The sequence below is a fragment of the Engystomops pustulosus genome, chromosome 7 (genome assembly GCF_040894005.1).
Source record: "Engystomops pustulosus chromosome 7, aEngPut4.maternal, whole genome shotgun sequence".
In the NCBI taxonomy this organism is placed as follows: domain Eukaryota; kingdom Metazoa; phylum Chordata; class Amphibia; order Anura; family Leptodactylidae; genus Engystomops; species Engystomops pustulosus.
Window position 1 is genome coordinate 147,227,518 of NC_092417.1, and position 27,890 is coordinate 147,255,407.

The window sequence follows — 27,890 nt, forward strand, 5'->3', positions numbered from 1 at the left end:
ATACCTTCTCATCCATTAGTGTTTCCCTGCTGTTGTGTTGAGGTCCACAGCTGTAGATATTGAAAAGGGGTATTTGATGTTGGAGTTAGCCTAAGAGGTAGCATACCTAGCTGTGGGACCCTCGTTATTTAACATGCTATATAAACAATTATCTTCATATAAGTACTTATGGCTAATATGTTCCTTTCTTTACAATTAGGATGGATGCGGATTGAACACATCAGTGTCTTCATTTAAAATAGTCACAGAAAATGTGGTCTGTGGAACCACTGGAGCAACCTGCTCGCGGTCCATTATCATCACCATTGGGGTAAGGATAGATAGTAAAATATTACATCTACCATAAAATTGCTCTAGTCCTAAAAGGAAATGATAGATTGCTATACTGACTTGACTGTGTATTGGTGCAGAACACAGAGCTGAAGCTATTTGATGAAAAGTACACCATCTCCCAAGATACACCTGATGTGGACATTGCCGTACAAAACAACAGCCTCAACATCATGTTTGATATCACCATCCCTGATAAATTCTACATCTCAATCCTTTGGAACAAGAATATGAACTTATTTATCAAGATCTTAAAGCTTGGCACGGTATGTAGTACTATCAAGGTATTAGAGAAATTACCAATTGTTATACGGTACTTGTTTTGTTGACCGATCATTCCCATCAATTCCCTGGACAACACTATCATCTTCTCTAGGCTTACTGTAATGAGACATTCAGAAATTGTCCTGTGTTTGTAGAACATTCCTGTGAACCCATGTTTTTGAGATATTGTAATCTACAAAATATGAGAACCCTTGCAGGGGCGTACATATAAATCATGGGGCCCCATAGGAAAAGTCCAATTTAGGCCCCAAAAAAATGTAACTTTCTTTGTTTCATGAGACAGTTGGTATTTATGTACGGTGATTAAGTTTACTGCCATACTGTTACTGGACGAACACCAACATACAGCTGTAGAAGATAGTACTGCCAAACCATGACCACTGCTATTACCTTTACATGGTGACTGAATAATACTACCAAACCATAACCACTACCATTACCAGCACTTAATGACTGAATACTACCAAACCATGACCTCCACCGTTACCACTTTATTATGACTAAATAATATCGCCACACTTTGACCACTGTCATTACCTCTAGTGCCTCAATAATACCACCAAACTATGACCTCTACCGTTATCACTTCATCATGACTGAATAATACCACCATACTACAACCTCCTTACCTCTATAACAGATACTATGGTCCTTACCTCTACATGGTGATTCTAAACCTGACAGATACTGAATAAAACCCAAACACAAATTTATGGGGAAAAAAAAAAAAACACTCTGCAGTCTGTAGATGTGACTGCTCTCCACCTCTGTTCTATGGAGAACCTGCCCTGCAACAGGACGTTTTATCATTTACTTAGTTAACCCCTTCCCGACGCGCGCTGTACCGGGCCGAGCCCTCTCCATAGCCGGTAAGTCTTTGCTGCATATTGCAGCAAAGGCTTACCGGTAACACCCGCAATCGGTGCTAGCACCGATCGCGGGTGTTTTCACCTCGATCGCCGCCGGCAATGCCGCATGGGCGCCGCCATCTTGTCGCGGATCGTCGCTCCCCGATGACGCCACGGGGAGTGGTGATCCGTCTCCATGGTAGCCTCAGGTGTTCCGAATACCCGAGGCTACTTCGTTTTAACCCATGCATTACAATGTGCTAATGGCACATTGTAATGAACGGGGAGTAAAATCCACATATACTGCCATACAGTAGTATGGCAGTATATGATAGGATGAATCAGACTGCCTAGGGTTAGAGTACCCTAGGGCAGTGATGGCAAACCATTTAGAGATCGAGTGCCCAAAATGAGACCCAAAACACACTAGTTTTTCCCAAAGTGCCAACACGGCAATTTAGGCAGTAACAAACTTATTGCTACCAGAATCTTTGAGCTCAAATCCGACCCTGTCCACGTCTTCTCACTCTTCGTACAGGACCAAGCAGCATAGGATGGGTCACTTTAAAATAGCAGGGCACTACTTGAACTGCCAGAGACTGCAGGAAGAAGCCATGTCTGGCAAACTCTGAGCCCACAGAGAGGTCTCTAAGTGCCATCTCTGGCACCAGTGCCATAGGTTCGCCACCACTGCCCTAGGGAGTCTGAAAAATTGTAAAAGTAAAAATAAAAAAAAGTTTTAAAAAAATTATAATAAAAAAACCTAAAAATTCAATTCACCCCCCTTTTCCGAGAACTGATATAAATATAAATAAACAGTTAAAATCATAAACACATTAGGTATCGCTGCATCCAAAAATGCCAGATATATCAAAATATAATAACGGTTTTTCACTGCGTTTAACCCTGTAACGGAAAATAGCATCCAAAGTAAAAAAATGGCATTTTTTTTGCCATTTTGAAAAATATAAAAAAATTTATAAAGAGTGATCAAAAGGTCGCACAGTCCCAAAAATGATAGCAGACAGAATTTTCCGCTTTTGCACCCTTTTTTAATGGTCCTCATTTTTTGTGGGGTCGAGCAACATTATTTTTTTAGAAATCTTTTTTTCACAGAAATATGGGATTCTTAATTTATTATTATTTTTTGGATCACATTTTTACTGTAAACCAAATTTTAGGCTCAAAATTTTAAAAAGTAAATAATATTTTTTTTTATTACTTAAGCAATTGTTTTGTTTTGTTTTTTTTTTGTGGGGGGGCACTAGAAATAGCATGTCCCTCCTTTCCTACAGGAAAAACATGAACATAGATGGGGAACATTTGTGAGAGCAAGGAGACTATGGAATTCTCCTGGATCTGTGGGGCCTTTGTCTCCTTCTGGATCAACACTATGACATTTTGTTGAGTAGATTAATATACTACTATATTAGTGTATTAATCTACTCAACAAAATGGAAATAAATGGAAATAAATAGGAAACTATAGATTGATGATTTTCCATAAGCTGCTGATCCTTTTAATTATCATTTTTCAATGTTCACTTTACTAGGAATCTGTGTGTGGTCTTTGTGGAAACTATAATGGAAACATGAAGGATGACTTTGAAACAAGAAGCAAATATGTGGCTTCCACTCAACTTGAGTTCATTAACTCATGGAAGGACAGACCGACATGCATGGATGTCAACACTACTGTGGACGCCTGTGCGCAAAATCCGCATCGTAAGACCTGGGGCGAAAAGAGTTGTAACATCCTTCATTCTCCAAAATTTAGCCAATGCAATAAACTGGTGAGAGTTTAATAAGATCTTTTACACCCTATTTACTATTGTCCAATCGATTGCCTTTCAAACCTTCCTCTGGAAGATGCCCCTGCTTAGGTATAGATTGGCATCTGTTGCCTATAGGTATATTGTGTAAGTGGCTGCCTTAGGATGGAACGGAGCAGCAGGTCAGAAACTTTTCTTTTTACTTCCAGGTGAATTACCAGAACTACTATGAGGCTTGTTTGAGTGATGCTTGTGCATGTGATACAGGAGGAGACTGTGAATGTTTGTGTGACGCCATTCAAGCCTATGCCGCGGCTTGCCTTGCTGTTGGAGTTTGTGTTGATTGGAGGACACCAGATTTTTGCCGTAAGTACAGTTATGCTGCTATATGGAATATATAGACACTTTGTTCAGGATTTTATTTGCATGATTTTACGTGTTAAAGGGTTAATGATATACCTCAATCAATCATTGCCAAACGTCTTGTACTCTTTAATTAATTTTCCATATGCTTAAAAGCGTACAAAGTTCCATAGGTTTGTTCTTAAGTTGAATTTGTATGTTAGTCGAAACTGTATATTTTATAGTAGTAGCTCCATACAAAGATTTTTTTTGCCCCAATTTGAGTTTCAAAGTATTTTGCTGTGATGTGACCAGGGATTATCAATAAAGCTTCATTACAGACACCTTACAGCTGATCATTGCAGTCTGGGACTATAGTAATAGCATCCAGAGAGCTTCACCACAGGTCACACTGGGCAGAGGGGTCCGTCTGTAACTAGGGGTTGTCTGTAAGTCGGGTGTCCTTAAGTAGGAGACCGCCTGTAGTTTACATGTGTCTTCATCAATAAAAATATTAGGCCTTATAGAGGGAAAAGGAACATAAGAAAAAAGTACACGATCCACATTCACTCCAGCCCGATCACCTCTGTCCCCCACCTCCTGGTGTGTGTCGCCACCCCCTTTCTAAGATCTATTAAATATCAAATATAATAAATAATTTTTAAAAAACTGAAAGAAAGTCAACCATGAGCAACAATTAGTTTAGTTTTGATAGATAGGTAGATCAAATATTAATAATTATTTACTGAGCTTTATACATGCTGTTTCTTATTTCTGCCATTTTCGCTTACCTACGTCTCCATCTTCTTGTTTAGCCGTTTACTGTGACTATCAAAACACCCACATTACCACTGATAACGGTGTGGAATTGAATCCAGATGTAAATTGTACATGGCACTACCAGCCTTGCCAGTGTCCATCAGCGCCTCACACCTACCCTCATCAAAATAGTGAAGGTAATGTATCCAAATGGTGGGTTTATTATTGATAACATTTTTATTGAAAGGGTTATATGTCATAGCTTCATTCATTGTTTGATACTGACCATATGCTGCTGTTGGATACTCATTTACCACATGACCTAATATGTGACCTAATATGTGGTAATAAGTCGGCAATATCTATTAGACAGGAGTATAATGTTAGCATTGAGTAGATGTCCTCCCATTTGATTTTCGTACAGGCTATGGCTGCTGCACATTACTTTGTGATCAGTCCACAATCATGGTGAGTGCTGTGCCACAGACTGATCACTTGCTGGGGATTGATATCTGTGCATTATCTTAATATATGATGCATAGAGTTCTTATTTCCCCAATCGGCCCTGCTACATATGGGGGAAATAAGAAATCTGTGCATCATATAACAACATAATGCATCAAGTTCAATCCCCAGCATAATGATCAGTCCATGGCACAGCGCTCGTCACGGCCGTGATCACAGACTGATCAGGGAATAATGTGAAACTGCCCTCACCTCGATTGGCATGTGTAATCTGATGGGTGGCATTGATCGCATGTGTAAACAGAACACTGGGCTGCTACAAACCATATTACTGTATTATTATTATTATTATTAATATACTAATAATACAATAACAACACAATGATATATTCCTTACTAATTAGTATCTATTTATACTCTAAACTCTGTTTCTCACAGGATGCTACAGATGCGGCCCTCACAATTATTATGATCCAACCAAAAAGACTTGTGTCCCGTGCAGTAAGTTGTTGCTCTTTAATTCATATGAAAATGTATTTTTCCTATACAGTACAGTTAATTCTATAAAAATTTGCGCTGATGATGACCTCATTTTTTGACTCCAGACAAATCTTCCAAATTGTTGTTTAGCTAATACTGTTATTCATCCCATTAAAGAGAACCTGTAAGGGCGATTTGGGACGCTATATCTTACTGACGAGTGGTTTAGTGTCTCAAATTGTTCCCTTTAGCTAGTCCCTCTGTGTATAAAAAAAACCTATGTTCCAGAGCTCCCTGTGCCTGTGTAGTCACACATAGAAGCTAGTGTACTATACCCGTGCTTCATTAAACATCTGCTGAGCATGTACAACAGTTGCACAATAAAGCTAGAGTGTATTGCTCCAATTTCATCGAGTCACTGCACAGGCACATGGAGCTACGGACCCATCTTTAGGTACAGTAAGTATAAAGTTTTTTTTTTTTTTTAAAGCGGCCAGGGAAAGACTGCAAACAGTGTGATTTGGGACTAAAAACCACCAGTCTAGACTAGTGGATGGTTTAGTGCTCCCTTTCCTTAAGAGAACCAGTTGTTTCATCTGTCAGGGGATGACTTTGCTTTTAGTATGTCCAGGAACAGCCAGATACTTTTTAAAAAGACTTTATAAATATATTCAAATGAGCCGGATCGACACCTGATTAATATATGTGCACTCCCTTCGTGTTCATAGCAACCTGCCCACCGATGTCACAATCGGTGGGCGGTACCAGGTTGCTATGAACGCGGAGGGGGCATGCATATATTTTCAGGCGGTGGAGCCAAAGGCCTCTGGTTCATTTGATTATACTTATAAAGTCTTTTTTAAAAGACTCCGGTTGTTCCTGGACATACCAAAAGCGAGGTCATCCCTTGACAGAGGTAACGAGCAAGTAAGTTTGGGACATCCACCATCAGTAAATATGATTATAGATGTTCTTTAACAAAACAAGATATGAGCAATTAAAAAAAAATTATGTTTCAGTTCATTAGAGGGGGTTTACATACCAATTTCAAGGACAATTAAAGCAACTCCAGTTTGGACCAATGCAAACAAAAAGCTTCTACAAACCAATTTATGGCTGATTCGCTCATCTCCAATCCACATGATAAGGATAATAAAAAAAATCAGGTGTCCTGTTCTCTAATAAATGAAGAGGCAGATCAAGCATGTGCTATGGCAATCCATTTCTCTTCAGTACACTCATTTAACCATGGGACCCCAAGTTCTTCTTTATCATTGGGACAGGTTATATAATTTAATTTTAGGACATCCCTTTAAGTAATAGATTTTTATTACAGTGCCTAAGAATAATTAGAGTTACAGTGGCCCTGATAACTCTTTCCTTTGGCTCTACATACCCAGAGCTGTTAGATAGCAAAAGATGATCAGCTAAAAGAGGACTGTATGTGACTAGGTGTGTCCACCCACTGGTTGTATTTAATTTGCAGTCCATGCAGGGTTTTTATTAGGGATATTATATAGTGGGAGATAAGGTATGGGGACACATCTGTAGGACTTTCCATCTTTCCATAGAATAGATTTATATCTCCTATTATATGATTTTTTTGTTTTACTTTTTATTTGCAGCCGAACCGACAAGTACAACACCAGAACCAAGTACAACACCTACAGTGCCGGTAACAACATCATCAACTGTGTCAAGTCCATCTCCTTCTCCAACAGAAGGTTTGTGCACTTTTTTTTCCAGTATTTTGACACTTAGTGACTTTTATTTGGTATATTGATAGCTTACTAAGTTACCTGTGCTGGACACTAAAGGCAGAGATGATGGTCCAACTTCTCTTCGAGGAGCATACCTGAGGAGCCTTGCCTAGTCATACATTTCCTCCGGAGCGGGAATAGACTCTATTTACAGGGTCGCAACTAAAGAGTATCTCATGATCTCACCTTGTAAATCAGGATGACAAGTGGCCGCGCCTTTAGTTATTTTTAAAAGTCCATAGAAAAGTTATCACTAAGCTTCATCTCCTATTGTTCAGTAAATTAGTGGTTTCACACCCTTTATCTTTAGAATAGGTCACCAACATTTGATTGGTGGAGCTCCGAAATCCAGCACCCCAACTGATCAGCTGATATTAACAGCCACCAAGTGTACAGTGTCAAAGATAGAAGGCTCTGAACACTGTATAGGGGCCAAGTTGAGTTAGTACAACTATATTTCCTTGCGTAAATGGGACCCAAGATGCAATTACCCAAATGGCATCTGTTTGGTGCATTGTACATGTACTAGTGCTAAGTCTGGCAACTGCTGATGTCATCACATCAGGGTTGCTAAGGTCAGACCCCTATAGATCTGATGTATAGATCTGATGTAAATAACCTAGAAATTAGTTATTTTACATATTTAACAGTTTACTTTTTGCATCCACAGTTTTGTCTCCTACAACTTTCTCTTCCTGTAAGTATTTTACTTTTTCTTACCACTTCTATCATATGTCTTCTATCTGAAAACTAAAACTATTAGATAATATGGATAATATACGGTAATATAATAATCCTCAAAAAAAAGTATTTAAAAAGGTAAACTGGGCAAGACTTGAGAATAAGCAAACTATATACTTATGTCCGCATCCCATTCTTGGCTGAAATTTGTCATTTGACGTATCAGCCCCACTGTCCGAAAACCCTAGATTATAATCACTTTGATGCTGACTGTACACAACAGATCAATGCTTAGAAAGTTATGTACAGTATTTGGACCTCCCTAGTTATGTAGAGATCATCCCAGCAGACGTAAGGATAAATAATGTGCGTCTTGCTCTATTTCTACATGCCCAATCCTTTTCTTTTTAGATGTACAAGCTACATCCAGAGGTGTCCAGTGACAGGATTCTCCACTCTCCCAACATAGAATATGTGCATATAGTGTCGGACTGGCCCACCAGATTCCCAGGGGATCCTCCAGTGGGCCAAGTCTTCAATCCTCTACAAGACCCTAAGACTACTAGACCTTATTTCCAAGGGGTTAATGGAGGATAAGTTCCCAGGATAATTTTTTCTTGCAAGCCCAAGAAACCCTAGTCTGCCACTGCGCACACACCAAGCTTAGCACGTTTATAAGAGGGTCAGAAGAGTTCGTTTTAGGCCAATCGAGCTTCAGCTCTCTGTCAGTGAGATATTTCAATGGGTTTGGAGGAAGAAGTTGTTACTTTTTTGTTTTATTGTTTAACCGCATTAAAGAAATAGGCTTCTTGGATTCAGTTTTGAATAAAGGTAAGGATACATCACGAAAACGTTGTGCTGGATCCAGTCTTTGAAGGTAAGATAGAAGGAACTATGAGTGGCAGTGGTATTGGAGTTGCCAATAATGCCATAACTTTTACCTGTAACATGTGATAGACCATTGCAAGCAGCGGCACAGAAACTCTGTGATGGAGAGAAGCAGGGATACTTTTTGCATGTTAAAAGAAAAAGTTGCACACGCTAGTGATCACTATGTTGAAAAAAAAAAAACCCTGTTTACTAAATAATAATAACTATAAATAATATAACTAATATTGAAAAATATTTCCATTGGTCACTATGTAGAATCTGCTCAGCTCCACCTGCTCTATAACTGCTCTATGCTGCTTGTACCAAGAGTTGAGTGCTTAGCTCCTTCTGTACTCATTTAAAGTAAGCTTTCTAGTAGTGTGATTGTTTATGCAGATCAGTGAGCTTTAATCCTTTGGGAGTCATTTACTAAGGGCCCGAATCGCGTTTTTCCCGTGGGTTACCCGAATTTTTCAGTTTTGCGCCGATTTTCCCTGAATTGCCCTGAGTTTTTGGCGCACGCGATCGGATTGTGGCGCATCGGCGCCGGCACATGCACGCGATGGAAATCGGGGGGCGTGGCCGTACGAAAACCTGACGGATTTGGAAAAACCGCTTGACACGCGCTTACTTGCACCTGGCCTTGCTTGGTGAACTTCAGTGCATTCCGATGTAATTCAGCTCAGCAGCGACATCTAGTGGACATGGGGGGAACTACCTTAGTAAATCGCCGGAAGACCCGAATCCTGCACACAGAACGTGCCGCTGTATCGCGACAGGATCGGGTAAGTAAATCTGCCCCAATGTGTTCTCTGCCTTCCTTGGCATATCTCTCCTAGCAGAGACTAATAAACTGTTCTGCTAGAAGATGGTGCTTATAGAATACTATAGCCAGGCTGAGAGTAGAAGTAAATCTACCATCAAAATCAAGCATGATAACAAATATATATATATATGTTATCATATATATATCTTAATGTCAGCATATATGTCTTAATACAAAACGAAAACTTTATGAAACACCCTCTTAAAGAAAATATACAATCAAAATCAAGCATGGATAAACCAGGGACACTCATATATCCATCCAGGCACTGTGACTGTGGTAATGTTCTTCTATTAGTTATCCATGGCCTCCTTCTTTTGAAAATCAGCTTTTTAAATTATGTTAATTAATGAGCCAGAAGGGCTCCTACCTGAGCCCCTCAGTGGTCTGTCTTCAAATACTGTTACATTCCCCCTGCCCCGTGTGCCTGCCGCCGTGAAACTACAGCCTGTCTTCAGCCAGTCTGTCATGGTGAGGGCTGCTAGAAAGCACCAATACATACTATAATGTTACGGAAATCTTTGCTTCAGAGCACATGCGATTGCAACAGGAGCTTGGCATATACTGACCAGGCTTCTTCTGTAGAGGCAAAAGTAGGAGTACTCTGTGATAGCAGCTATTTTACCCCTTAGACACTGCAGCCTTAACTGATAGCAGTGTCTAAGATGCACCACATGTTTCCCTCCCTGCATTGGTACCCTCCGCACCACGATTGGAGGGTGCCAATGTATCTTCCAAATCGTACTGACCCACAGAATAAAGATAACGGCCCAAATATATGAAAACGGTTGCAAACTGCCTTACTGCACTAATGTGCAGGTTGTGCCAGATAATGCAATATTGTTGCACACTCTTTGTATATCTGGTCTGTTGTAACTTTGGTGCGCTTTGTTTCATGATGTTGCAACAGAAATGTTTCACAACTCAGTAATAAATGAGGCACGGACTAAGCACTACCAGCCCCTAAAGGGTTGGACAAGGTGCAACCACGACACAAAAGTGGCGCAAACACTTCATAAATACATGTGCAAGCTCCATAGACAAAAAAAACTACGGCAGACACAATGATATATCTGGGCCAACATAATATTTATTCCAAACGATAAATGGCACTCAATTTTAAATTAAAAAATAAATACCACAATTTGCCTGTTTTTTTTCATCCTGATTAAAAATCAATACAATAAAGGCTCCCAAAATAGACAACACCGAAAAGTACAACTTGTTTCGCAGTAAACAAGCCATAAACCAGTGATATACATGGAAAAATACAAAAGTTACAGCTTTAGAACTTAGCGGGTAAAAAAAAAAGAAAACATGGCCGCATCCTAAAGGCAAAAAGTGGCTGAGTTCTGTAAAGTTTAATATATATATACACTCACCGGCCACTTTATTAGGTACACCATGCTAGTAACGGGTTGGACCCCCTTTTGCCTTCAGAACTGCCTCAATTTTTCGTGGCATAGATACAACAAGGTGCTGGAAGCTCCTCAGAGATTTTGGTCCATATTGACATGATGGCATCACACAGTTGCCGCAGATTTGTCGGCTGCACATCCATGATGCGAATCTCCTGTTCCACCACATCCCAAAGATGCTCTATTGGATTGAGATCTGGTGACTGTGGAGGCCATTTGAGTCCAGTGACTTCATTGTCATGTTCAAGAAACCAGTCTGAGATGATTCCAGCTTTATGACATGGAGCATTATCCTGCTGAAAGTAGCCATCAGATGTTACAGGGTACATTGTGCTCATAAAGGGATGGACATGGTCAGCAACAATACTCAGGTAGGCTGTGGCGTTGTATCAAGGGGCCCAAAGAGTGCCAAGAAAATATTCCCCACACCATGACACCACCACCACCAGCCTGAACCGTTGATACAAGGCAGGATGGATCCATGCTTTCATGTTGTTGACGCCAAATTCTGACCCTACCATCCGAATGTTGCAGCAGAAATCGAGACTCATCAGACCAGGCAACGTTTTTCCAATCTTCTACTGTCCAATTTCGATGAGCTTGTGCAAATTGTAGCCTCAGTTTCCTGTTCTTAGCTGAAAGGAGTGGCACCCGGTGTGGTCTTCTGCTGCTGTAGCCCATCTGCCTCAAAATTTGACGTACTGTGCATTCAGAGATGCTCTTCTGCCTACCTTGGTTGTAACGGGTGGCGATTTGAGTCACTGTTGCCTTTCTATCAGCTCGAACCAGTCTGCCCATTCTCCTCTGACCTCTGGCATCAACAAGGCATTTCCGCCCACAGAACTGCCGCTCACTGGATGTTTTTTTCTTTTTCGGACCATTCTCTGTAAACCCTAGAGATGGTTGTGCGTGAAAATCCCAGTAGATCAGCAGTTTCTGAAATACTCAGACCAGCCCTTCTGGCACCAACAACCATGCCACGTTCAAAGGCACTCAAATCACCTTTCTTCCCCATACTGATGCTCGGTTTGAACTGCAGGAGATTGTCTTGACCATGTCTACATGCCTAAATGCACTGAGTTGCCGCCATGTGATTGGCTGATTAGAAATTAAGTGTTAACCAGCAGTTGGACAGGTGTACCTAATAAAGTGGCCGGTGAGTGTATATATATATATATATATATATATATATATATAGTTTTAAACTATGTATGTCATTTACTTAGAAGACAGCAAACTTATGTATATGTACATATAACCTATGACATGTTTACTGGTTGAATATATAAATCTCACACACAAGTCTAAGTCAGTGACACAGACATTAGTGACATCTCGTACCTCACAGGTGTTGATCTGCTCTATCAAGAAGAAGACCTCATTACCACTTCTTCCGTACATGGTTTATCCATGCTGAATTTGCCACCAGATGTCTTTTATACCGTGCAGCACATTTCCACACTGCGCCTTAAAAATACGACAGTCAGTTACAGTAAAATTGTCACCTGCTTACACACAGAAACTTATTATTATTTTTATTACCGTATATACACGAGTATAAGTTTACCACTGTATAAGCCAAGTGGGAAAACGTACTGACTGGAATAGAAGCATATAGTGGGAAATGCAACCACTAATTAAATGTCTAGTAGTATCCCCTCATAAATGAAATGTCCACAGCAGCCCCTCCGATTAATGTAATGTCCAGCATTAATGTAATGTCCAGCACAGTGCCCCCATTAATGTAATGTTCAGAACAGTGCCCCATTAATGTAATGTCCAGCACAGTGCCCCCATTAATGTAATGTCCAGCAGTGTGCCCCCAATAAAGTAATGTCCAGCAGAGTGCCTCCATTAATAAAATGTCTAGCAGAGAGCCCTGTTAAAAAAAATAAACATAGTACTCACCCTCCTGCGGTGACCCCCGAAGTCCATTTCTCCCCGCAGCATCTCTTCAGGTTCCCAGGTGGGCTGGTAGATGCACGTCTATGCAATCGCATAGACATGCATCTGCTGGCCCAGCCGGGAACCTGAAGAGGTGCTGTGGGGAGAAGAGGATGCTAGGCGTCAGTGCGGAAGGGTAAGTACTAACTTATTTTATATACCCAAGTTTGAGTTGGGTGGGGCTTTTCAAACACAAAAAATGTGCTGGAAATCTCAGCTTATACTCGAGTATGTACGGAAATATATATGCACTGGGTTTTGAAACCTAGGGCTAACACAAAAAAGCAAAAAGCATCACCAGACGCATATGTTAATTATTTATTTAAGTAACAAGGTGTGTTTTCTTTTTTAACATGAATAATTAATTATAGGGATTAACAATGTAAAACACCCGTTCCTACTAAGACGTACACGTTTTTTGATGCGTTTCTTCCAATACATTTCAAAAAGCTATAGAACCGCATCATGTGCAGCCATGACAAAGGAAAGTTTGAGTAAAGAACACTCAATTAAAATGTTTATCCAAACAGAAATTTTGAAAGGAAATAGAAGGACTAACTTTGTACACATCTATAACAAATATAACACAAGGTAAGCACAATGAAAGTATGTGGCTCCAAACACACAGAATACATGGTAAGCCTCTGCTAAAGGCAATTTTAAGAGACAAATTACAGATATGTAAATGTTCTTATTTCAAAATAATCTTCTTTCATTTTAGCAACACAGGAAAAGTCAACTGACACTTCGACTGCAACCTCTTTGACTACTCAGACCTCATCCACACATCCCACTTCAACTCATACTACTGTAATTCCACATTCCCCTTCCCCATCTCCAACTCCAACAACCCAAACTCCTAGTACAATGAGTACATTTACTACCAACACCCCATCAACTTCACACTCCCCGTCCCCATCTCCTACACCAACAACCCACACTCCTAGTACAACTAGTACTGTTACTACTCAAACCCCATCAACAACATCAACTACCACTGTTCCACGACCATCAACACCTACAACTCATACTACTGTAACTTCACCCTCTCCTACCCCATCTCGTACACCAACAACCCAAACTCCTAGCACTGTTACTACTCACACCCCATCAACAACATCAACTACCACTCTCCCGCCACCATCACCTACCACTCATGCTACTGTAACTTCACCCTCCCCTTCCCCATCTCCTACACCTACAACCCAAACTCCTAGCACTGTTACTACTCATACCCCATCAACAAAATCAACTACCACTCTTCCGTCACCATCAACAGCTACAACCCATACTACTGTAACATCACCCTCGCCTTCCCCATCTCCAACTCCAACAACCCAAACTCCTAGTACAATGAGTACATTTACTACCAACACCCCATCAACTTCACACTCCCCGTCCCCATCTCCTACACCAACAACCCACACTCCTAGTACAACTAGTACTGTTACTACTCAAACCCCATCAACAACATCAACTACCACTGTTCCACGACCATCAACACCTACAACTCATACTACTGTAACTTCACCCTCTCCTACCCCATCTCGTACACCAACAACACAAACTCCTAGCACTGTTACTACTCACACCACATCAACAACATCAACTACCACTGTTCCACGACCATCAACACCTACAACTCATACTACTGTAACTTCACCCTCTCCTACCCCATCTCGTACACCAACAACCCAAACTCCTAGCACTGTTACTACTCACACCCCATCAACAACATCAACTACCACTCTCCCGCCACCATCACCTACCACTCATACTACTGTAACTTCACCCTCCCCTTCCCCATCTCCTACACCTACAACCCAAACTCCTAGCACTGTTACTACCCATACCCCATCAACAAAATCAACTACCACTCTTCCGTCACCATCAACAGCTACAACCCATACTACTGTAACATCACCCTCGCCTTCCCCATCTCCTACAACAACAACCCAAACTCCTAGCACTGTTACTACTCACACCCCATCAACATCAACTACCACTCTTCCGTCACCATCAACACCTACAACTCATACTACTGTAACTTCACCCTCCCCTTCCCCATCTCCTACACCGACAACCCAAACTCCTAGCACTGTTACTACTCACACCACATATGCAACATCAACTACCACTCTTCCGTCACCATCAACACCTACAACTCATACTACTGTAACTTCGCCCTCCCCTTCCCCATCTCCTACACCAACAACCCAAACTCCTAGCACTGTTACTACTCACACCACATCAGCAACATCAACTACCACTCTTCCGTCACCATCAACACCTACAACTTATACTACTGTAACTTCGCCCTCCCCTTCCCCATCTCCTACACCAACAACCCAAACTCCTAGCACTGTTACTACTCACACCACATCAGCAACATCAACTACCACTCTTCCGTCACCATCAACACCTACAACTCATACTTCCTTAACTTCACCCTCCCCTTCCCCTTCTCCTAAACCAACAACCCAAACTCCTAGCACTGTTACTACTCACACCCCATCAACAACATCAACTTCCACTCTTCCATCACCATCTACTCCTACAACTCATACTACTGTAACTTCACCCTCGCCCTCCCCATCTCCTACACCAACAACCCAAACTCCTAGCACTGTTACTACTCACACCACATCAGCAACATCAACTACCACTCTTCCGTCACCATCAACACCTACAACTCATACTTCCGTAACTTCACCCTTCCCTTCCCCTTCTCCTAAACCAACAACCCAAACTCCTGGCACTGTTACTACTCACACCCCATCAACAACATCAACTACCGCTCTTCCATCACCATCTACACCTACAACTCATACTACTGTAACTTCACCCTCGCCTTCCCCATCTCCTACACCAACAAGCCAAACTCCTAGCACTGTTACTACTCACACCCCATCAACAACATCAACTACCACTCTTCCGTCACCATCAACACCTACAACTCATACTACTGTACCTTCACCCTCACCTTCCCCATCTCCTACACCAACAACCCAAACTCCTAGCACTGTTACTACTCACACCCCATCAACTACATCAACTACCACTCTTCCGTCACCATCAACACCTACAACTCATACTACTGTAACTTCACCCTCGCCTTCCCCATCTCCTACACCAACAACCCAAACTCCTAGCACTGTTACTACTCACACCCCATCAACTACATCAACTACCACTCTTCCGTCACCATCAACACCTACAACTCATACTACTGTAACTTCACCCTCGCCTTCCCCATCTCCTACACCAACAACCCAAACTCCTAGCACTGTTACTACTCACACCACATCAGCAACATCAACTACCACTCTTCCGTCACCATCAACACCTACAACTCATACTACTGTAACTTCACCCTCCCCTTCCCCATCTCCTACACCAACAACCCAAACTCCTAGCACTGTTACTACTCACACCACATCAGCAACATCAACTACCACTCTTCCGTCACCATCAACAACTACAACTTATACTTCCGTAACTTCACCCTCCCCTTCCCCTTCTCCTAAACCAACAACCCAAACTCCTAGCACTGTTACTATTCACACCCCATCAACAACATCAACTACCACTCTTCCATCACCATCTACACCTACAACTCATACTACTGTAACTTCACCCTCGCCTTCCCCATCTCCTACACCAACAAGCCAAACTCCTAGCACTGTTACTACTCACACCCCATCAACAACATCAACTACCACTCTTCCGTCACCATCAACACCTACAACTCATACTACTGTACCTTCACCCTCGCCTTCCCCATCTCCTACACCAACAACCCAAACTCCTAGCACTGTTACTACTCACACCACATCAGCAACATCAACTACCACTCTTCCGTCACCATCAACACCTACAACTCATACTACTGTAACTTCACCCTCGCCTTCCCCATCTCCTACACCAACAACCCAAACTCCTAGCACTGTTACTACTCACACCACATCAGCAACATCAACTACCACTCTTCCGTCACCATCAACAACTACAACTTATACTTCCGTAACTTCACCCTCCCCTTCCCCTTCTCCTAAACCAACAACCCAAACTCCTAGCACTGTTACTATTCACACCCCATCAACAACATCAACTACCACTCTTCCATCACCATCTACACCTACAACTCATACTACTGTAACTTCACCCTCGCCTTCCCCATCTCCTACACCAACAAGCCAAACTCCTAGCACTGTTACTACTCACACCCCATCAACAACATCAACTACCACTCTTCCGTCACCATCAACACCTACAACTCATACTACTGTACCTTCACCCTCGCCTTCCCCATCTCCTACACCAACAACCCAAACTCCTAGCACTGTTACTACTCACACCACATCAGCAACATCAACTACCACTCTTCCGTCACCATCAACACCTACAACTCATACTACTGTAACTTCGCCCTCCCCTTCCCCATCTCCTACACCAACAACCCAAACTCCTAGCACTGTTACTACTCACACCCCATCAACTACATCAACTACCACTCTTCCGTCACCATCAACACCTACAACTCATACTACTGTAACTTCACCCTCGCCTTCCCCATCTCCTACACCAACAACCCAAACTCCTAGCACTGTTACTACTCACACCCCATCAACAACATCAACTACCACTCTTCCTTCACCATCTACACCTACAACTCATACTACTGTAACTTCACCCTCGCCTTCCCCATCTCCTACACCAACAAGCCAAACTCCTAGCACTGTTACTACTCACACCACATCAACAACATCAACTACCACTCTTCCGTCACCATCAACACCTACAACTCATACTACTGTAACTTCACCCTCGTCCTCCCCATCTCCTACACCAACTACCCAAACTCCTAGCACTGTTACTACTCACACCACATCAACAACATCAACTACCACTCTTCCGTCACCATCAACACCTACAACTCATACTACTGTAACTTCACCCTCGCCTTCCCCATCTCCTACACCAACAACCCAAACTCCTAGCACTGTTACTACTCACACCACATCAGCAACATCAACTACCACTCTTTCTTCACCATCAACACCTACAACTCATACTTCTGTAACTTCACCCTCCCCTTCTCCTAAACCAACAACCCAAACTCCTAGCACTGTTACTACTCACACCCCATCAACAACATCAACTACCACTCTTCCATCACCATCTACACCTACAACTCATACTACTGTAACTTCACCCTCGCCTTCCCCATCTCCTACACCAACAAGCCAAACTCCTAGCACTGTTACTACTCACACCACATCAGCAACATCAACTACCACTCTTCCGTCACCATCAACACCTACAACTCATACTACTGTAACTTCGCCCTCCCCTTCCCCATCTCCTACACCAACAACCCAAACTCCTAGCACTGTTACTACTCACACCCCATCAACTACATCAACTACCACTCTTCCGTCACCATCAACACCTACAACTCATACTACTGTAACTTCACCCTCGCCTTCCCCATCTCCTACACCAACAACCCAAACTCCTAGCACTGTTACTACTCACACCACATCAGCAACATCAACTACCACTCTTCCGTCACCATCAACACCTACAACTTATACTACTGTAACTTCACCCTCGCCTTCCCCATCTCCTACACCAACAACCCAAACTCCTAGCACTGTTACTACTCACACCCCATCAACAACATCAACTACCACTCTTCCATCACCATCTACACCTACAACTCATACTACTGTAACTTCACCCTCGCCTTCCCCATCTCCTACACCAACAAGCCAAACTCCTAGCACTGTTACTACTCACACCACATCAACAACATCAACTACCACTCTTCCGTCACCATCAACACCTACAACTCATACTACTGTAACTTCAGCCTCGCCTTCCCCATCTCCCACACCAACAACCCAAACTCCAAGCACTGTTACTTCTCACACCACATCAGCAACATCAACTACCACTCTTCCATCACCATCAACACCTACAACTCATACTACTGTAACTTCACCCTCACCTTCCCCATCTCCTACACCAACAACCCAAACTCCTAGCACTGTTACTACTCACACCACATCAACAACATCAACAACCACTCTTCCATCACCATCTACACCTACAACTCATACTACTGTAACATCACCCTCGCCTTCCCCATCTCCTACACCAACAAGCCAAACTCCTAGCACTGTTACTACTCACACCACATCAACAACATCAACTACCACTCTTCCGTCACCATCAACACCTACAACTCATACTACTGTAACTTCACCCTCGCCTTCCCCATCTCCCACACCAACAACCCAAACTCCAAGCACTGTTACTACTCACACCACATCAACAACATCAACTACCACTCTTCCGTCACCATCAACACTTACAACTCATACTACTGTAACTTCACCCTCGCCTTCCCCATCTCCTACACCAACAACCCAAACTCCTAACACTGTTACTACTCACACCACATCAACAACATCAACTACCACTCTTCCATCACCATCAACACCTACAACTCATACTACTGTAACTTCACCCTCGCCTTCCCCATCTCCTACACCAACAAGCCAATCTCCTAGCACTGTTACTACTCACACCACATCAACAACATCAACTACCACTCTTCCGTCACCATCAACACCTACAACTCATACTACTGTGACTTCACCCTCCCCTTCCCCATCTCCTACACCAACAACCCAAACTCCTAGCACTGTTACTACTCACACCCCATCAACAACATCAACTACCACTCTTCCATCACCATCTACACCTACAACTCATACTACTGTAACTTCACCCTCGCCTTCCCCATCTCCTACACCAACAACCCAAACTCCTAGCACTGTTACTACTCACACCACATCAGCAACATCAACTACCACTCTTCCGTCACCATCAACACCTACAACTCATACTTCCGTAACTTCACCCTCCCCTTCCCCTTCTCCTAAACCAACAACCCAAACTCCTAGCACTGTTACTACTCACACCCCATCAGCAACATCAACTACCACTCTTCCGTCACCATCAACACCTACAACTCATACTACTGTAACTTCGCCCTCCCCTTCCCCATCTCCTACACCAACAACCCAAACTCCTAGCACTGTTACTACTCACACCACATCAACTTCATCAACTACCACTCTTCCGTCACCATCAACACCTACAACTCATACTACTGTAACTTCACCCTCGCCTTCCCCATCTCCTACACCAACAACCCAAACTCCTAGCACTGTTACTACTCACACCCCATCAACAACATCAACTACCACTCTTCCATCACCATCTACACCTACAACTCATACTACTGTAACTTCACCCTCACCTTCCCCATCTCCTACACCAACAAGCAAAACTCCTAGCACTGTTACTACTCACACCACATCAACAACATCAACTACCACTCTTCCGTCACCATCGACACCTACAAGTCATACTACTGTAACTTCACCCTCGCCTTCCCCATCTCCTACACCAACTACCCAAACTCCTAGCACTGTTACTACTCACACCACATCAACAACATCAACTACCACTCTTCCGTCACCATCAACACCTACAACTCATACTACTGTAACTTCACCCTCGCCTTCCCCATCTCCTACACCAACAACCCAAACTCCTAGCACTGTTACTACTCACACCACATCAGCAACATCAACTACCACTCTTCCGTCACCATCAACACCTACAACTCATACTTCCGTAACTTCACCCTCCCCTTCTCCTAAACCAACAACCCAAACTCCTAGCACTGTTACTACTCACACCCCATCAACAACATCAACTACCACTCTTCCATCACCATCTACACCTACAACTCATACTACTGTAACTTCACCCTCGCCTTCCCCATCTCCTACACCAACAAGCCAAACTCCTAGCACTGTTACTACTCACACCACATCAGCAACATCAACTACCACTCTTCCGTCACCATCAACACCTACAACTCATAGTACTGTAACTTCGCCCTCCCCTTCCCCATCTCCTACACCAACAACCCAAACTCCTAGCACTGTTACTACTCACACCCCATCAACTACATCAACTACCACTCTTCCGTCACCATCAACACCTACAACTCATACTACTGTAACTTCACCCTCGCCTTCCCCATCTCCTACACCAACAACCCAAACTACTAGCACTGTTACTACTCACACCACATCAGCAACATCAACTACCACTCTTCCGTCACCATCAACACCTACAACTTATACTACTGTAACTTCACCCTCGCCTTCCCCATCTCCTACACCAACAACCCAAACTCCTAGCACTGTTACTACTCACACCCCATCAACAACATCAACTACCACTCTTCCATCACCATCTACACCTACAACTCATACTACTGTAACTTCACCCTCGCCTTCCCCATCTCCTACACCAACAAGCCAAACTCCTAGCACTGTTACTACTCACACCACATCAACAACATCAACTACCACTCTTCCGTCACCATCAACACCTACAACTCATACTACTGTAACTTCATCCTCGCCTTCCCCATCTCCCACACCAACAAGCCAAACTCCAAGCACTGTTACTACTCACACCACATCAGCAACATCAACTACCACTCTTCCGTCACCATCAACACCTACAACTCATACTACTGTAACTTCACCCTCACCTTCCCCATCTCCTACACCAACAACCCAAACTCCTAGCACTGTTACTACTCACACCACATCAACAACATCAACTACCACTCTTCCATCACCATCTACACCTACAACTCATACTACTGTAACTTCACCCTCACCTTCCCCATCTCCCACACCAACAACCCAAACTCCAAGCACTGTTACTACTCACACCACATCAACAACATCAACTACCACTCTTCCGTCACCATCAACACCTACAACTTATACTACTGTAACTTCACCCTCGCCTTCCCCATCTCCTACACCAACAAGCCAAACTCCTAGCACTGTTACTACTCACACCACATCAACAACATCAACTACCACTCTTCCGTCACCATCAACACCTACAACTCATACTACTGTAACTTCACCCTCGCCTTCCCCATCTCCTACACCAACAACCCAAACTCCAAGCACTGTTACTACTCACACCACATCAGCAACATCAACTACCACTCTTCCGTCACCATCAACACCTACAACTCATACTACTGTGACTTCACCCTCACCTTCCCCATCTCCTACACCAACAACCCAAACTCCTAGCACTGTTACTACTCACACCCCATCAACAACATCAACTACCACTCTTCCGTCACCTTCGACACCTACAAGTCATACTACTGTAACTTCGCCCTTCCCTTCCCCATCTCCTACACCAACAACCCAAACTCCTAGCACTGTTACTACTCACACCCCATCAACTACATCAACTACCACTCTTCCGTCACCATCAACACCTACAACTCATACTACTGTAACTTCACCCTCGCCTTCCCCATCTCCTACACCAACAACCCAAACTCCTAGCACTGTTACTACTCACACCACATCAGCAACATCAACTACCACTCTTCCGTCACCATCAACACCTACAACTCATACTACTGTAACTTCACCCTCCCCTTCCCCATCTCCTACACCAACAACCCAAACTCCTAGCACTGTTACTACTCACACCCCATCAACAACATCAACTACCACTCTTCCATCACCATCTAAACCTACAACTCATACTACTGTAACTTCACCCTCGCCTTCCCCATCTCCTACACCAACAACCCAAACTCCTAGCACTGTTACTACTCACACCACATCAACAACATCAACTACCACTCTTCCATCACCATCAACACCTACAACTCATACTACTGTAACTTCACCCTCGCCTTCCCCATCTCCTACACCAACAACCCAAACTCCTAGTACTGTTACTACTCACACCACATCAGCAACATCAACTACCACTCTTCCGTCACCATCAACACCTACAACTCATACTACTTTAACTTCGCCCTCGTCTTCCCCATCTCCTACACCAACAACCCAAACTCCTAGTACTGTTACTACTCACACCACATCAGCAACATCAACTACCACTCTTCCGTCACCATCAACACCTACAACTCATACTACTGTAACTGGACCTTCGCCTTCCCCATCTCCTACACCAACAACTCAAACTCCTAGCACTGTTACTACTCACACCCCATCAACAACATCAACTACCACTCTTCCGTCACCATCAACACCTACAACTCATACTACAGTAACTTCACCCTCGCCTTCCCCATCTCCTACACCAACAACCCAAACTCCTAGCACCGTTACTACTCACACTCCATCAACAACATCAACTACCACTCTTCCATCACCATCAACACCTACAACTCATACTACTGTAACTTCACCCTCGCCTTCCCCATCTCCTACACCAACAACCCAAACTCCTAGCACTGTTACTACTCACACCCCATCAACAACATCAACTACCACTCTTCCGTCACCATCAACACCTACAACTTATACTACTGTAACTTCACCCTCGCCTTCCCCATCTCCTACACCAGCAACCCAAACTCCTAGCACCGTTACTACTCACACCCCATCAACAACATCAACTACCACTCTTCCATCACCATCAACACCTACAACTCATACTACTGTAACTTCACCCTCGCCTTCCCCATCTCCTACACCAACAACCCAAACTCCTAGCACTGTTACTACTCACACCACATCAACATCAACTACCACTCTTCCGTCACCATCAACACCTACAACTCATACTACTGTAACTTCACCCTCGCCTTCCCCATCTCCTACACCAACAACCCAAACTCCTAGCACTGTTACTACTCACACCCCATCAACAACATCAACTACCACTCTTCCGTCACCATCGACACCTACAAGTCATACTACTGTAACTTCACCCTCACCTTCCCCATCTCCTACACCAACAACCCAAACTCCTAACACTGTTACTACTCACACCACATCAACAGCATCAACTACCACTCTTCCATCACCATCAACACCTACAACTCATACTACTGTAACTTCACCCTCGCCTTCCCCATCTCCTACACCAACAAGCCAAACTCCTAGCACTGTTACTACTCACACCCCATCAACAGCATCAACTACCACACTTCCATCACCATCAACACCTACAACTCCTACTACTGTAACTTCACCCTCCCCATCCCCATCTCCTACACCAACAACCCAAACTCCTAGCACTGTTTCTACTCACACCCCATCAACAACATCAACTACCACTCTTCCATCACCATCAACACCTACAACTCATACTACTGTAACTTCACCCTCACCCTCCCCATCTCCTACACCAACAACCCAAACTCCTAGCACTGTTTCTACTCACACCCCATCAACAACATCAACTACCACTCTTCCGTCACCATCAACACCTACAACTCATACTACTGTAACTTCACCCTCGGCTTCCCCATCTCCTACACCAACAACCCAAACTCTTAGCACTGTTACTACTCACACCACATCAACAACATCAACTACCACTCTTCCGTCACCATCAACACCTACAACTCTTACTACTGTAACTTCACCCTCGCCTTCCCCATCTCCTACACCAACAACCCAAACTCCTAGCACTGTTACTACTCACACCACTTCAGCAACATCAGCTACCACTCTTCCGTCACCATCAACGCCTACAACTCATACTACTGTAACTTCACCCTCGCCTTCCCCGTCTCCTACACCAACAACCCAAACTCCTAGCACTGTTACTACTCACACCCCATCAACAACATCAACTACCACTCTTCCGTCACCATCAACACCTACAACTCATACTACTGTAACTTCACCCTCCCCATCCCCATCTCCTACACCAACAACCCAAACTCCTAGCACTGTTTCTACTCACACTTCATCAACAACATCAACTACCACTCTTCCATCACCATCAACACCTACAACTCTTACTACTGTAACTTCACCCTCGCCTTCCCCATCTCCTACACCAACAACCCAAACTCCTAGCACTGTTACTACTCACACCCCATCAACAACATCAACTACCACTCTTCCATCACCATCAACACCTACAACTCATACTACTGTAACTTCACCCTCGCCTTCCCCATCTCCTACACCAACAACCCAAACTCCTAGCACTGTTACTACTCACACCACATCAACAACATCAACTACCACTATTCCATCACCATCAACACCTACAACTCATACTACTGTAACTTCACCCTCACCTTCCCCATCTCCTACACCAACAACCCAAACTCCTAGCACTGTTACTACTCACACCCCATCAACAACATCAACTACCACTCTTCCATCACCATCAACACCTACAACTCATACTACTGTAACTTCACCCTCACCCACCCCATCTCCTACACCAACAACACAAACTCCTAGCACTGTTACTACTCACACCCCATCAACATCACCTACCACTCATACTACTGTAACTTCACCCTCGCCTTCCCCATCTCCTACACCAACAACCCAAACTCCTAGCACAGTTTCTACTCACACCCCATCAACAACATCAACTACCACTCTTCCGTCACCATCAACACCTACAACTCATACTACTGTAACTTCACCCTCCCCATCCCCATCTCCTACACCAACAACCCAAACTCCTAGCACTGTTACTACTCACACCCCATCAACAACATCAACTACCACTCTTCCATCACCATCAACACCTACAACTCATACTACTGTAACTTCACCCTCACCCACCCCATCTCCTACACCAACAACACAAACTCCTAGCACTGTTACTACTCACACCCCATCAACATCACCTACCACTCATACTACTGTAACTTCACCCTCGCCTTCCCCATCTCCTACACCAACAACCCAAACTCCTAGCACAGTTTCTACTCACACCCCATCAACAACATCAACTACCACTCTTCCGTCACCATCAACACCTACAACTCATACTACTGTAACTTCACCCTCCCCATCCCCATCTCCTACACCAACAACCCAAACTCCTAGCACTGTTTCTACTCACACTTCATCAACAACATCAACTACCACTCTTCCATCACCATCAACCCCTACAAGTCATACTACTGTAACTTCACCCTCGCCTTCCCCATCTCCTACACCAACAACCCAAACTCCTAGCACTGTTACTACTCACACCCCATCAACAACATCAACTACCACTCTTCCGTCACCATCAACACCTACAACTCATACTACTGTAACTTCACCCTCGCCTTCCCCATCTCCTACACCAACAACCCAAACTCCAAGCACTGTTACTACTCACACCACATCAACAACATCAACTACCACTCTTCCGTCACCATCAACACCTACAACTCTTACTACTGTAACTTCACCCTCGCCTTCCCCATCTCCTACACCAACAACCCAAACTCCTAGCACTGTTACTACTCACACCCCATCAACAACATCAACTACCACTCTTCCATCACCATCAACACCTACAACTCATACTACTGTAACTTCACCCTCGCCTTCCCCATCTCCTACACCAACAACCCAAACTCCTAGCACTGTTACTACTCGCACCACATCAACAACATCAACTACCACTCTTCCATCACCATCAACACCTACAACTCATACTACTGTAACTTCACCCTCACCTTCCCCATCTCCTACACCAACAACCCAAACTCCTAGCACTTTTACTACTCACACCCCATCAACAACATCAACTACCACTCTTCCATCACCATCAACACCTACAACTCATACTACTGTAACTTCACCCTCACCCTCCCCATCTCCTACACCAACAACACAAACTCCTAGCACTGTTTCTACTCCCACCCCATCAACATCACCTACCACTCATACTACTGTATCTTCACCCTCGCCTTCCCCATCTCCTACACCAACAACCCAAACTCCTAGCACTGTTACTACTCACACCCCATCAACAACATCAACTACCACTCTTCCATCACCATCAACACCTACAACTCATACTACTGTAACTTCACCCTCACCCTCCCCATCTCCTACACCAACAACACAAACTCCTAGCACTGTTTCTACTCACACCCCATCAACATCACCTACCACTCATCCTACTGTATCTTCACCCTCGCCTTCCCCATCTCCTACACCAACAACCCAAACTCCTAGCACAGTTTCTACTCACACCCCATCAACAACATCAACTACCACTCTTCTGTCACCATCAACACCTACAACTCATACTACTTTAACTTCACCCTCCCCTTCCCCATCTCCTACACCAACAACCCAAACTCCTAGCACTGTTACTACTCACACCCCATCAACAACATCAACTACCACTCTTCCGTCACCATCAACACCTACCACTCATACAACTATAACTCCACACTTTAATGAAACAATACAAACTCTATCAACCTCACCGCCTGTTTCAGAAACACCACATATTCAAACTCCATTATCATCAACATTCTCACAACCAGTTTCTGTCCCCCATGAACACTCATCTTCAACTGAACATTTAGGTGAGTTTTCAAGTATTTTGTTAGTGAAAATATTTGTATTATGTTATGCAGTTAATTTCTTAATATTGGTTTACCACCTTAAGGTTTTTTTTATAGGTACAGAACGCCATTCTGACACTTGTGTCAAATTTGACATTAATCCTAATAATTTACATATTCTTTTTATATTTTTGTATCTAAAACACAGCCACATACAGTATAGTTTTGTGTTACTTCATGTAAATGGTAGCAAGCTTGCAGCCCTTATGTTTCTATGTTCTGCAGGGAGCATTGTCCCACCACTAATCAATGGTCTAACCTATTGTCCTATTTTTAAAAAATTTAGTCAACAAGTAAAAATATTCTGACATAGATAGAGGTAACATTTACCATTTTTCATTGACATAATGTTTGCCAATAGGATGTGGCTTCTTTTTTTCTGGGAATCCTAGTGATCACATTATAAATCGTGCAAAACAGATAGAGTAAACTGTATAGCGCTTATTCACTAAGGGTCGCAGATCGCATTTTTGTTTGTTTGCTGTTTCTGGGATTTGCGCAGCAGTGACAAGTATTTAACAGGGGTTTGCACTGGGATTGTGTCGGGATCGGATTGTGGCGCAGCTGCGCTGGCTTTCATGTGACAGAAATCTGAGGGAAGTGCCATC

At 43.4% G+C, this 27,890-nt stretch overlaps 1 protein-coding gene across 1 annotated transcript in view; it reads left to right on the forward strand.

The window, feature by feature from the left end:
* LOC140070241 (mucin-6) overlaps positions 1–27,890 on the forward strand; it is a 69,404-nt gene that overhangs the window by 31,283 nt on the left and 10,231 nt on the right. The window contains exons 26-34 of the mRNA XM_072116595.1: positions 200–310; positions 411–596; positions 3,016–3,255; positions 3,444–3,600; positions 4,392–4,532; positions 5,239–5,301; positions 6,906–7,004; positions 7,711–7,737; positions 13,501–27,243. Coding sequence (XP_071972696.1) covers positions 200–310; positions 411–596; positions 3,016–3,255; positions 3,444–3,600; positions 4,392–4,532; positions 5,239–5,301; positions 6,906–7,004; positions 7,711–7,737; positions 13,501–27,243 — 14,767 coding nt within the window. The remainder of the gene's footprint in view (positions 1–199; positions 311–410; positions 597–3,015; positions 3,256–3,443; positions 3,601–4,391; positions 4,533–5,238; positions 5,302–6,905; positions 7,005–7,710; positions 7,738–13,500; positions 27,244–27,890) is intronic.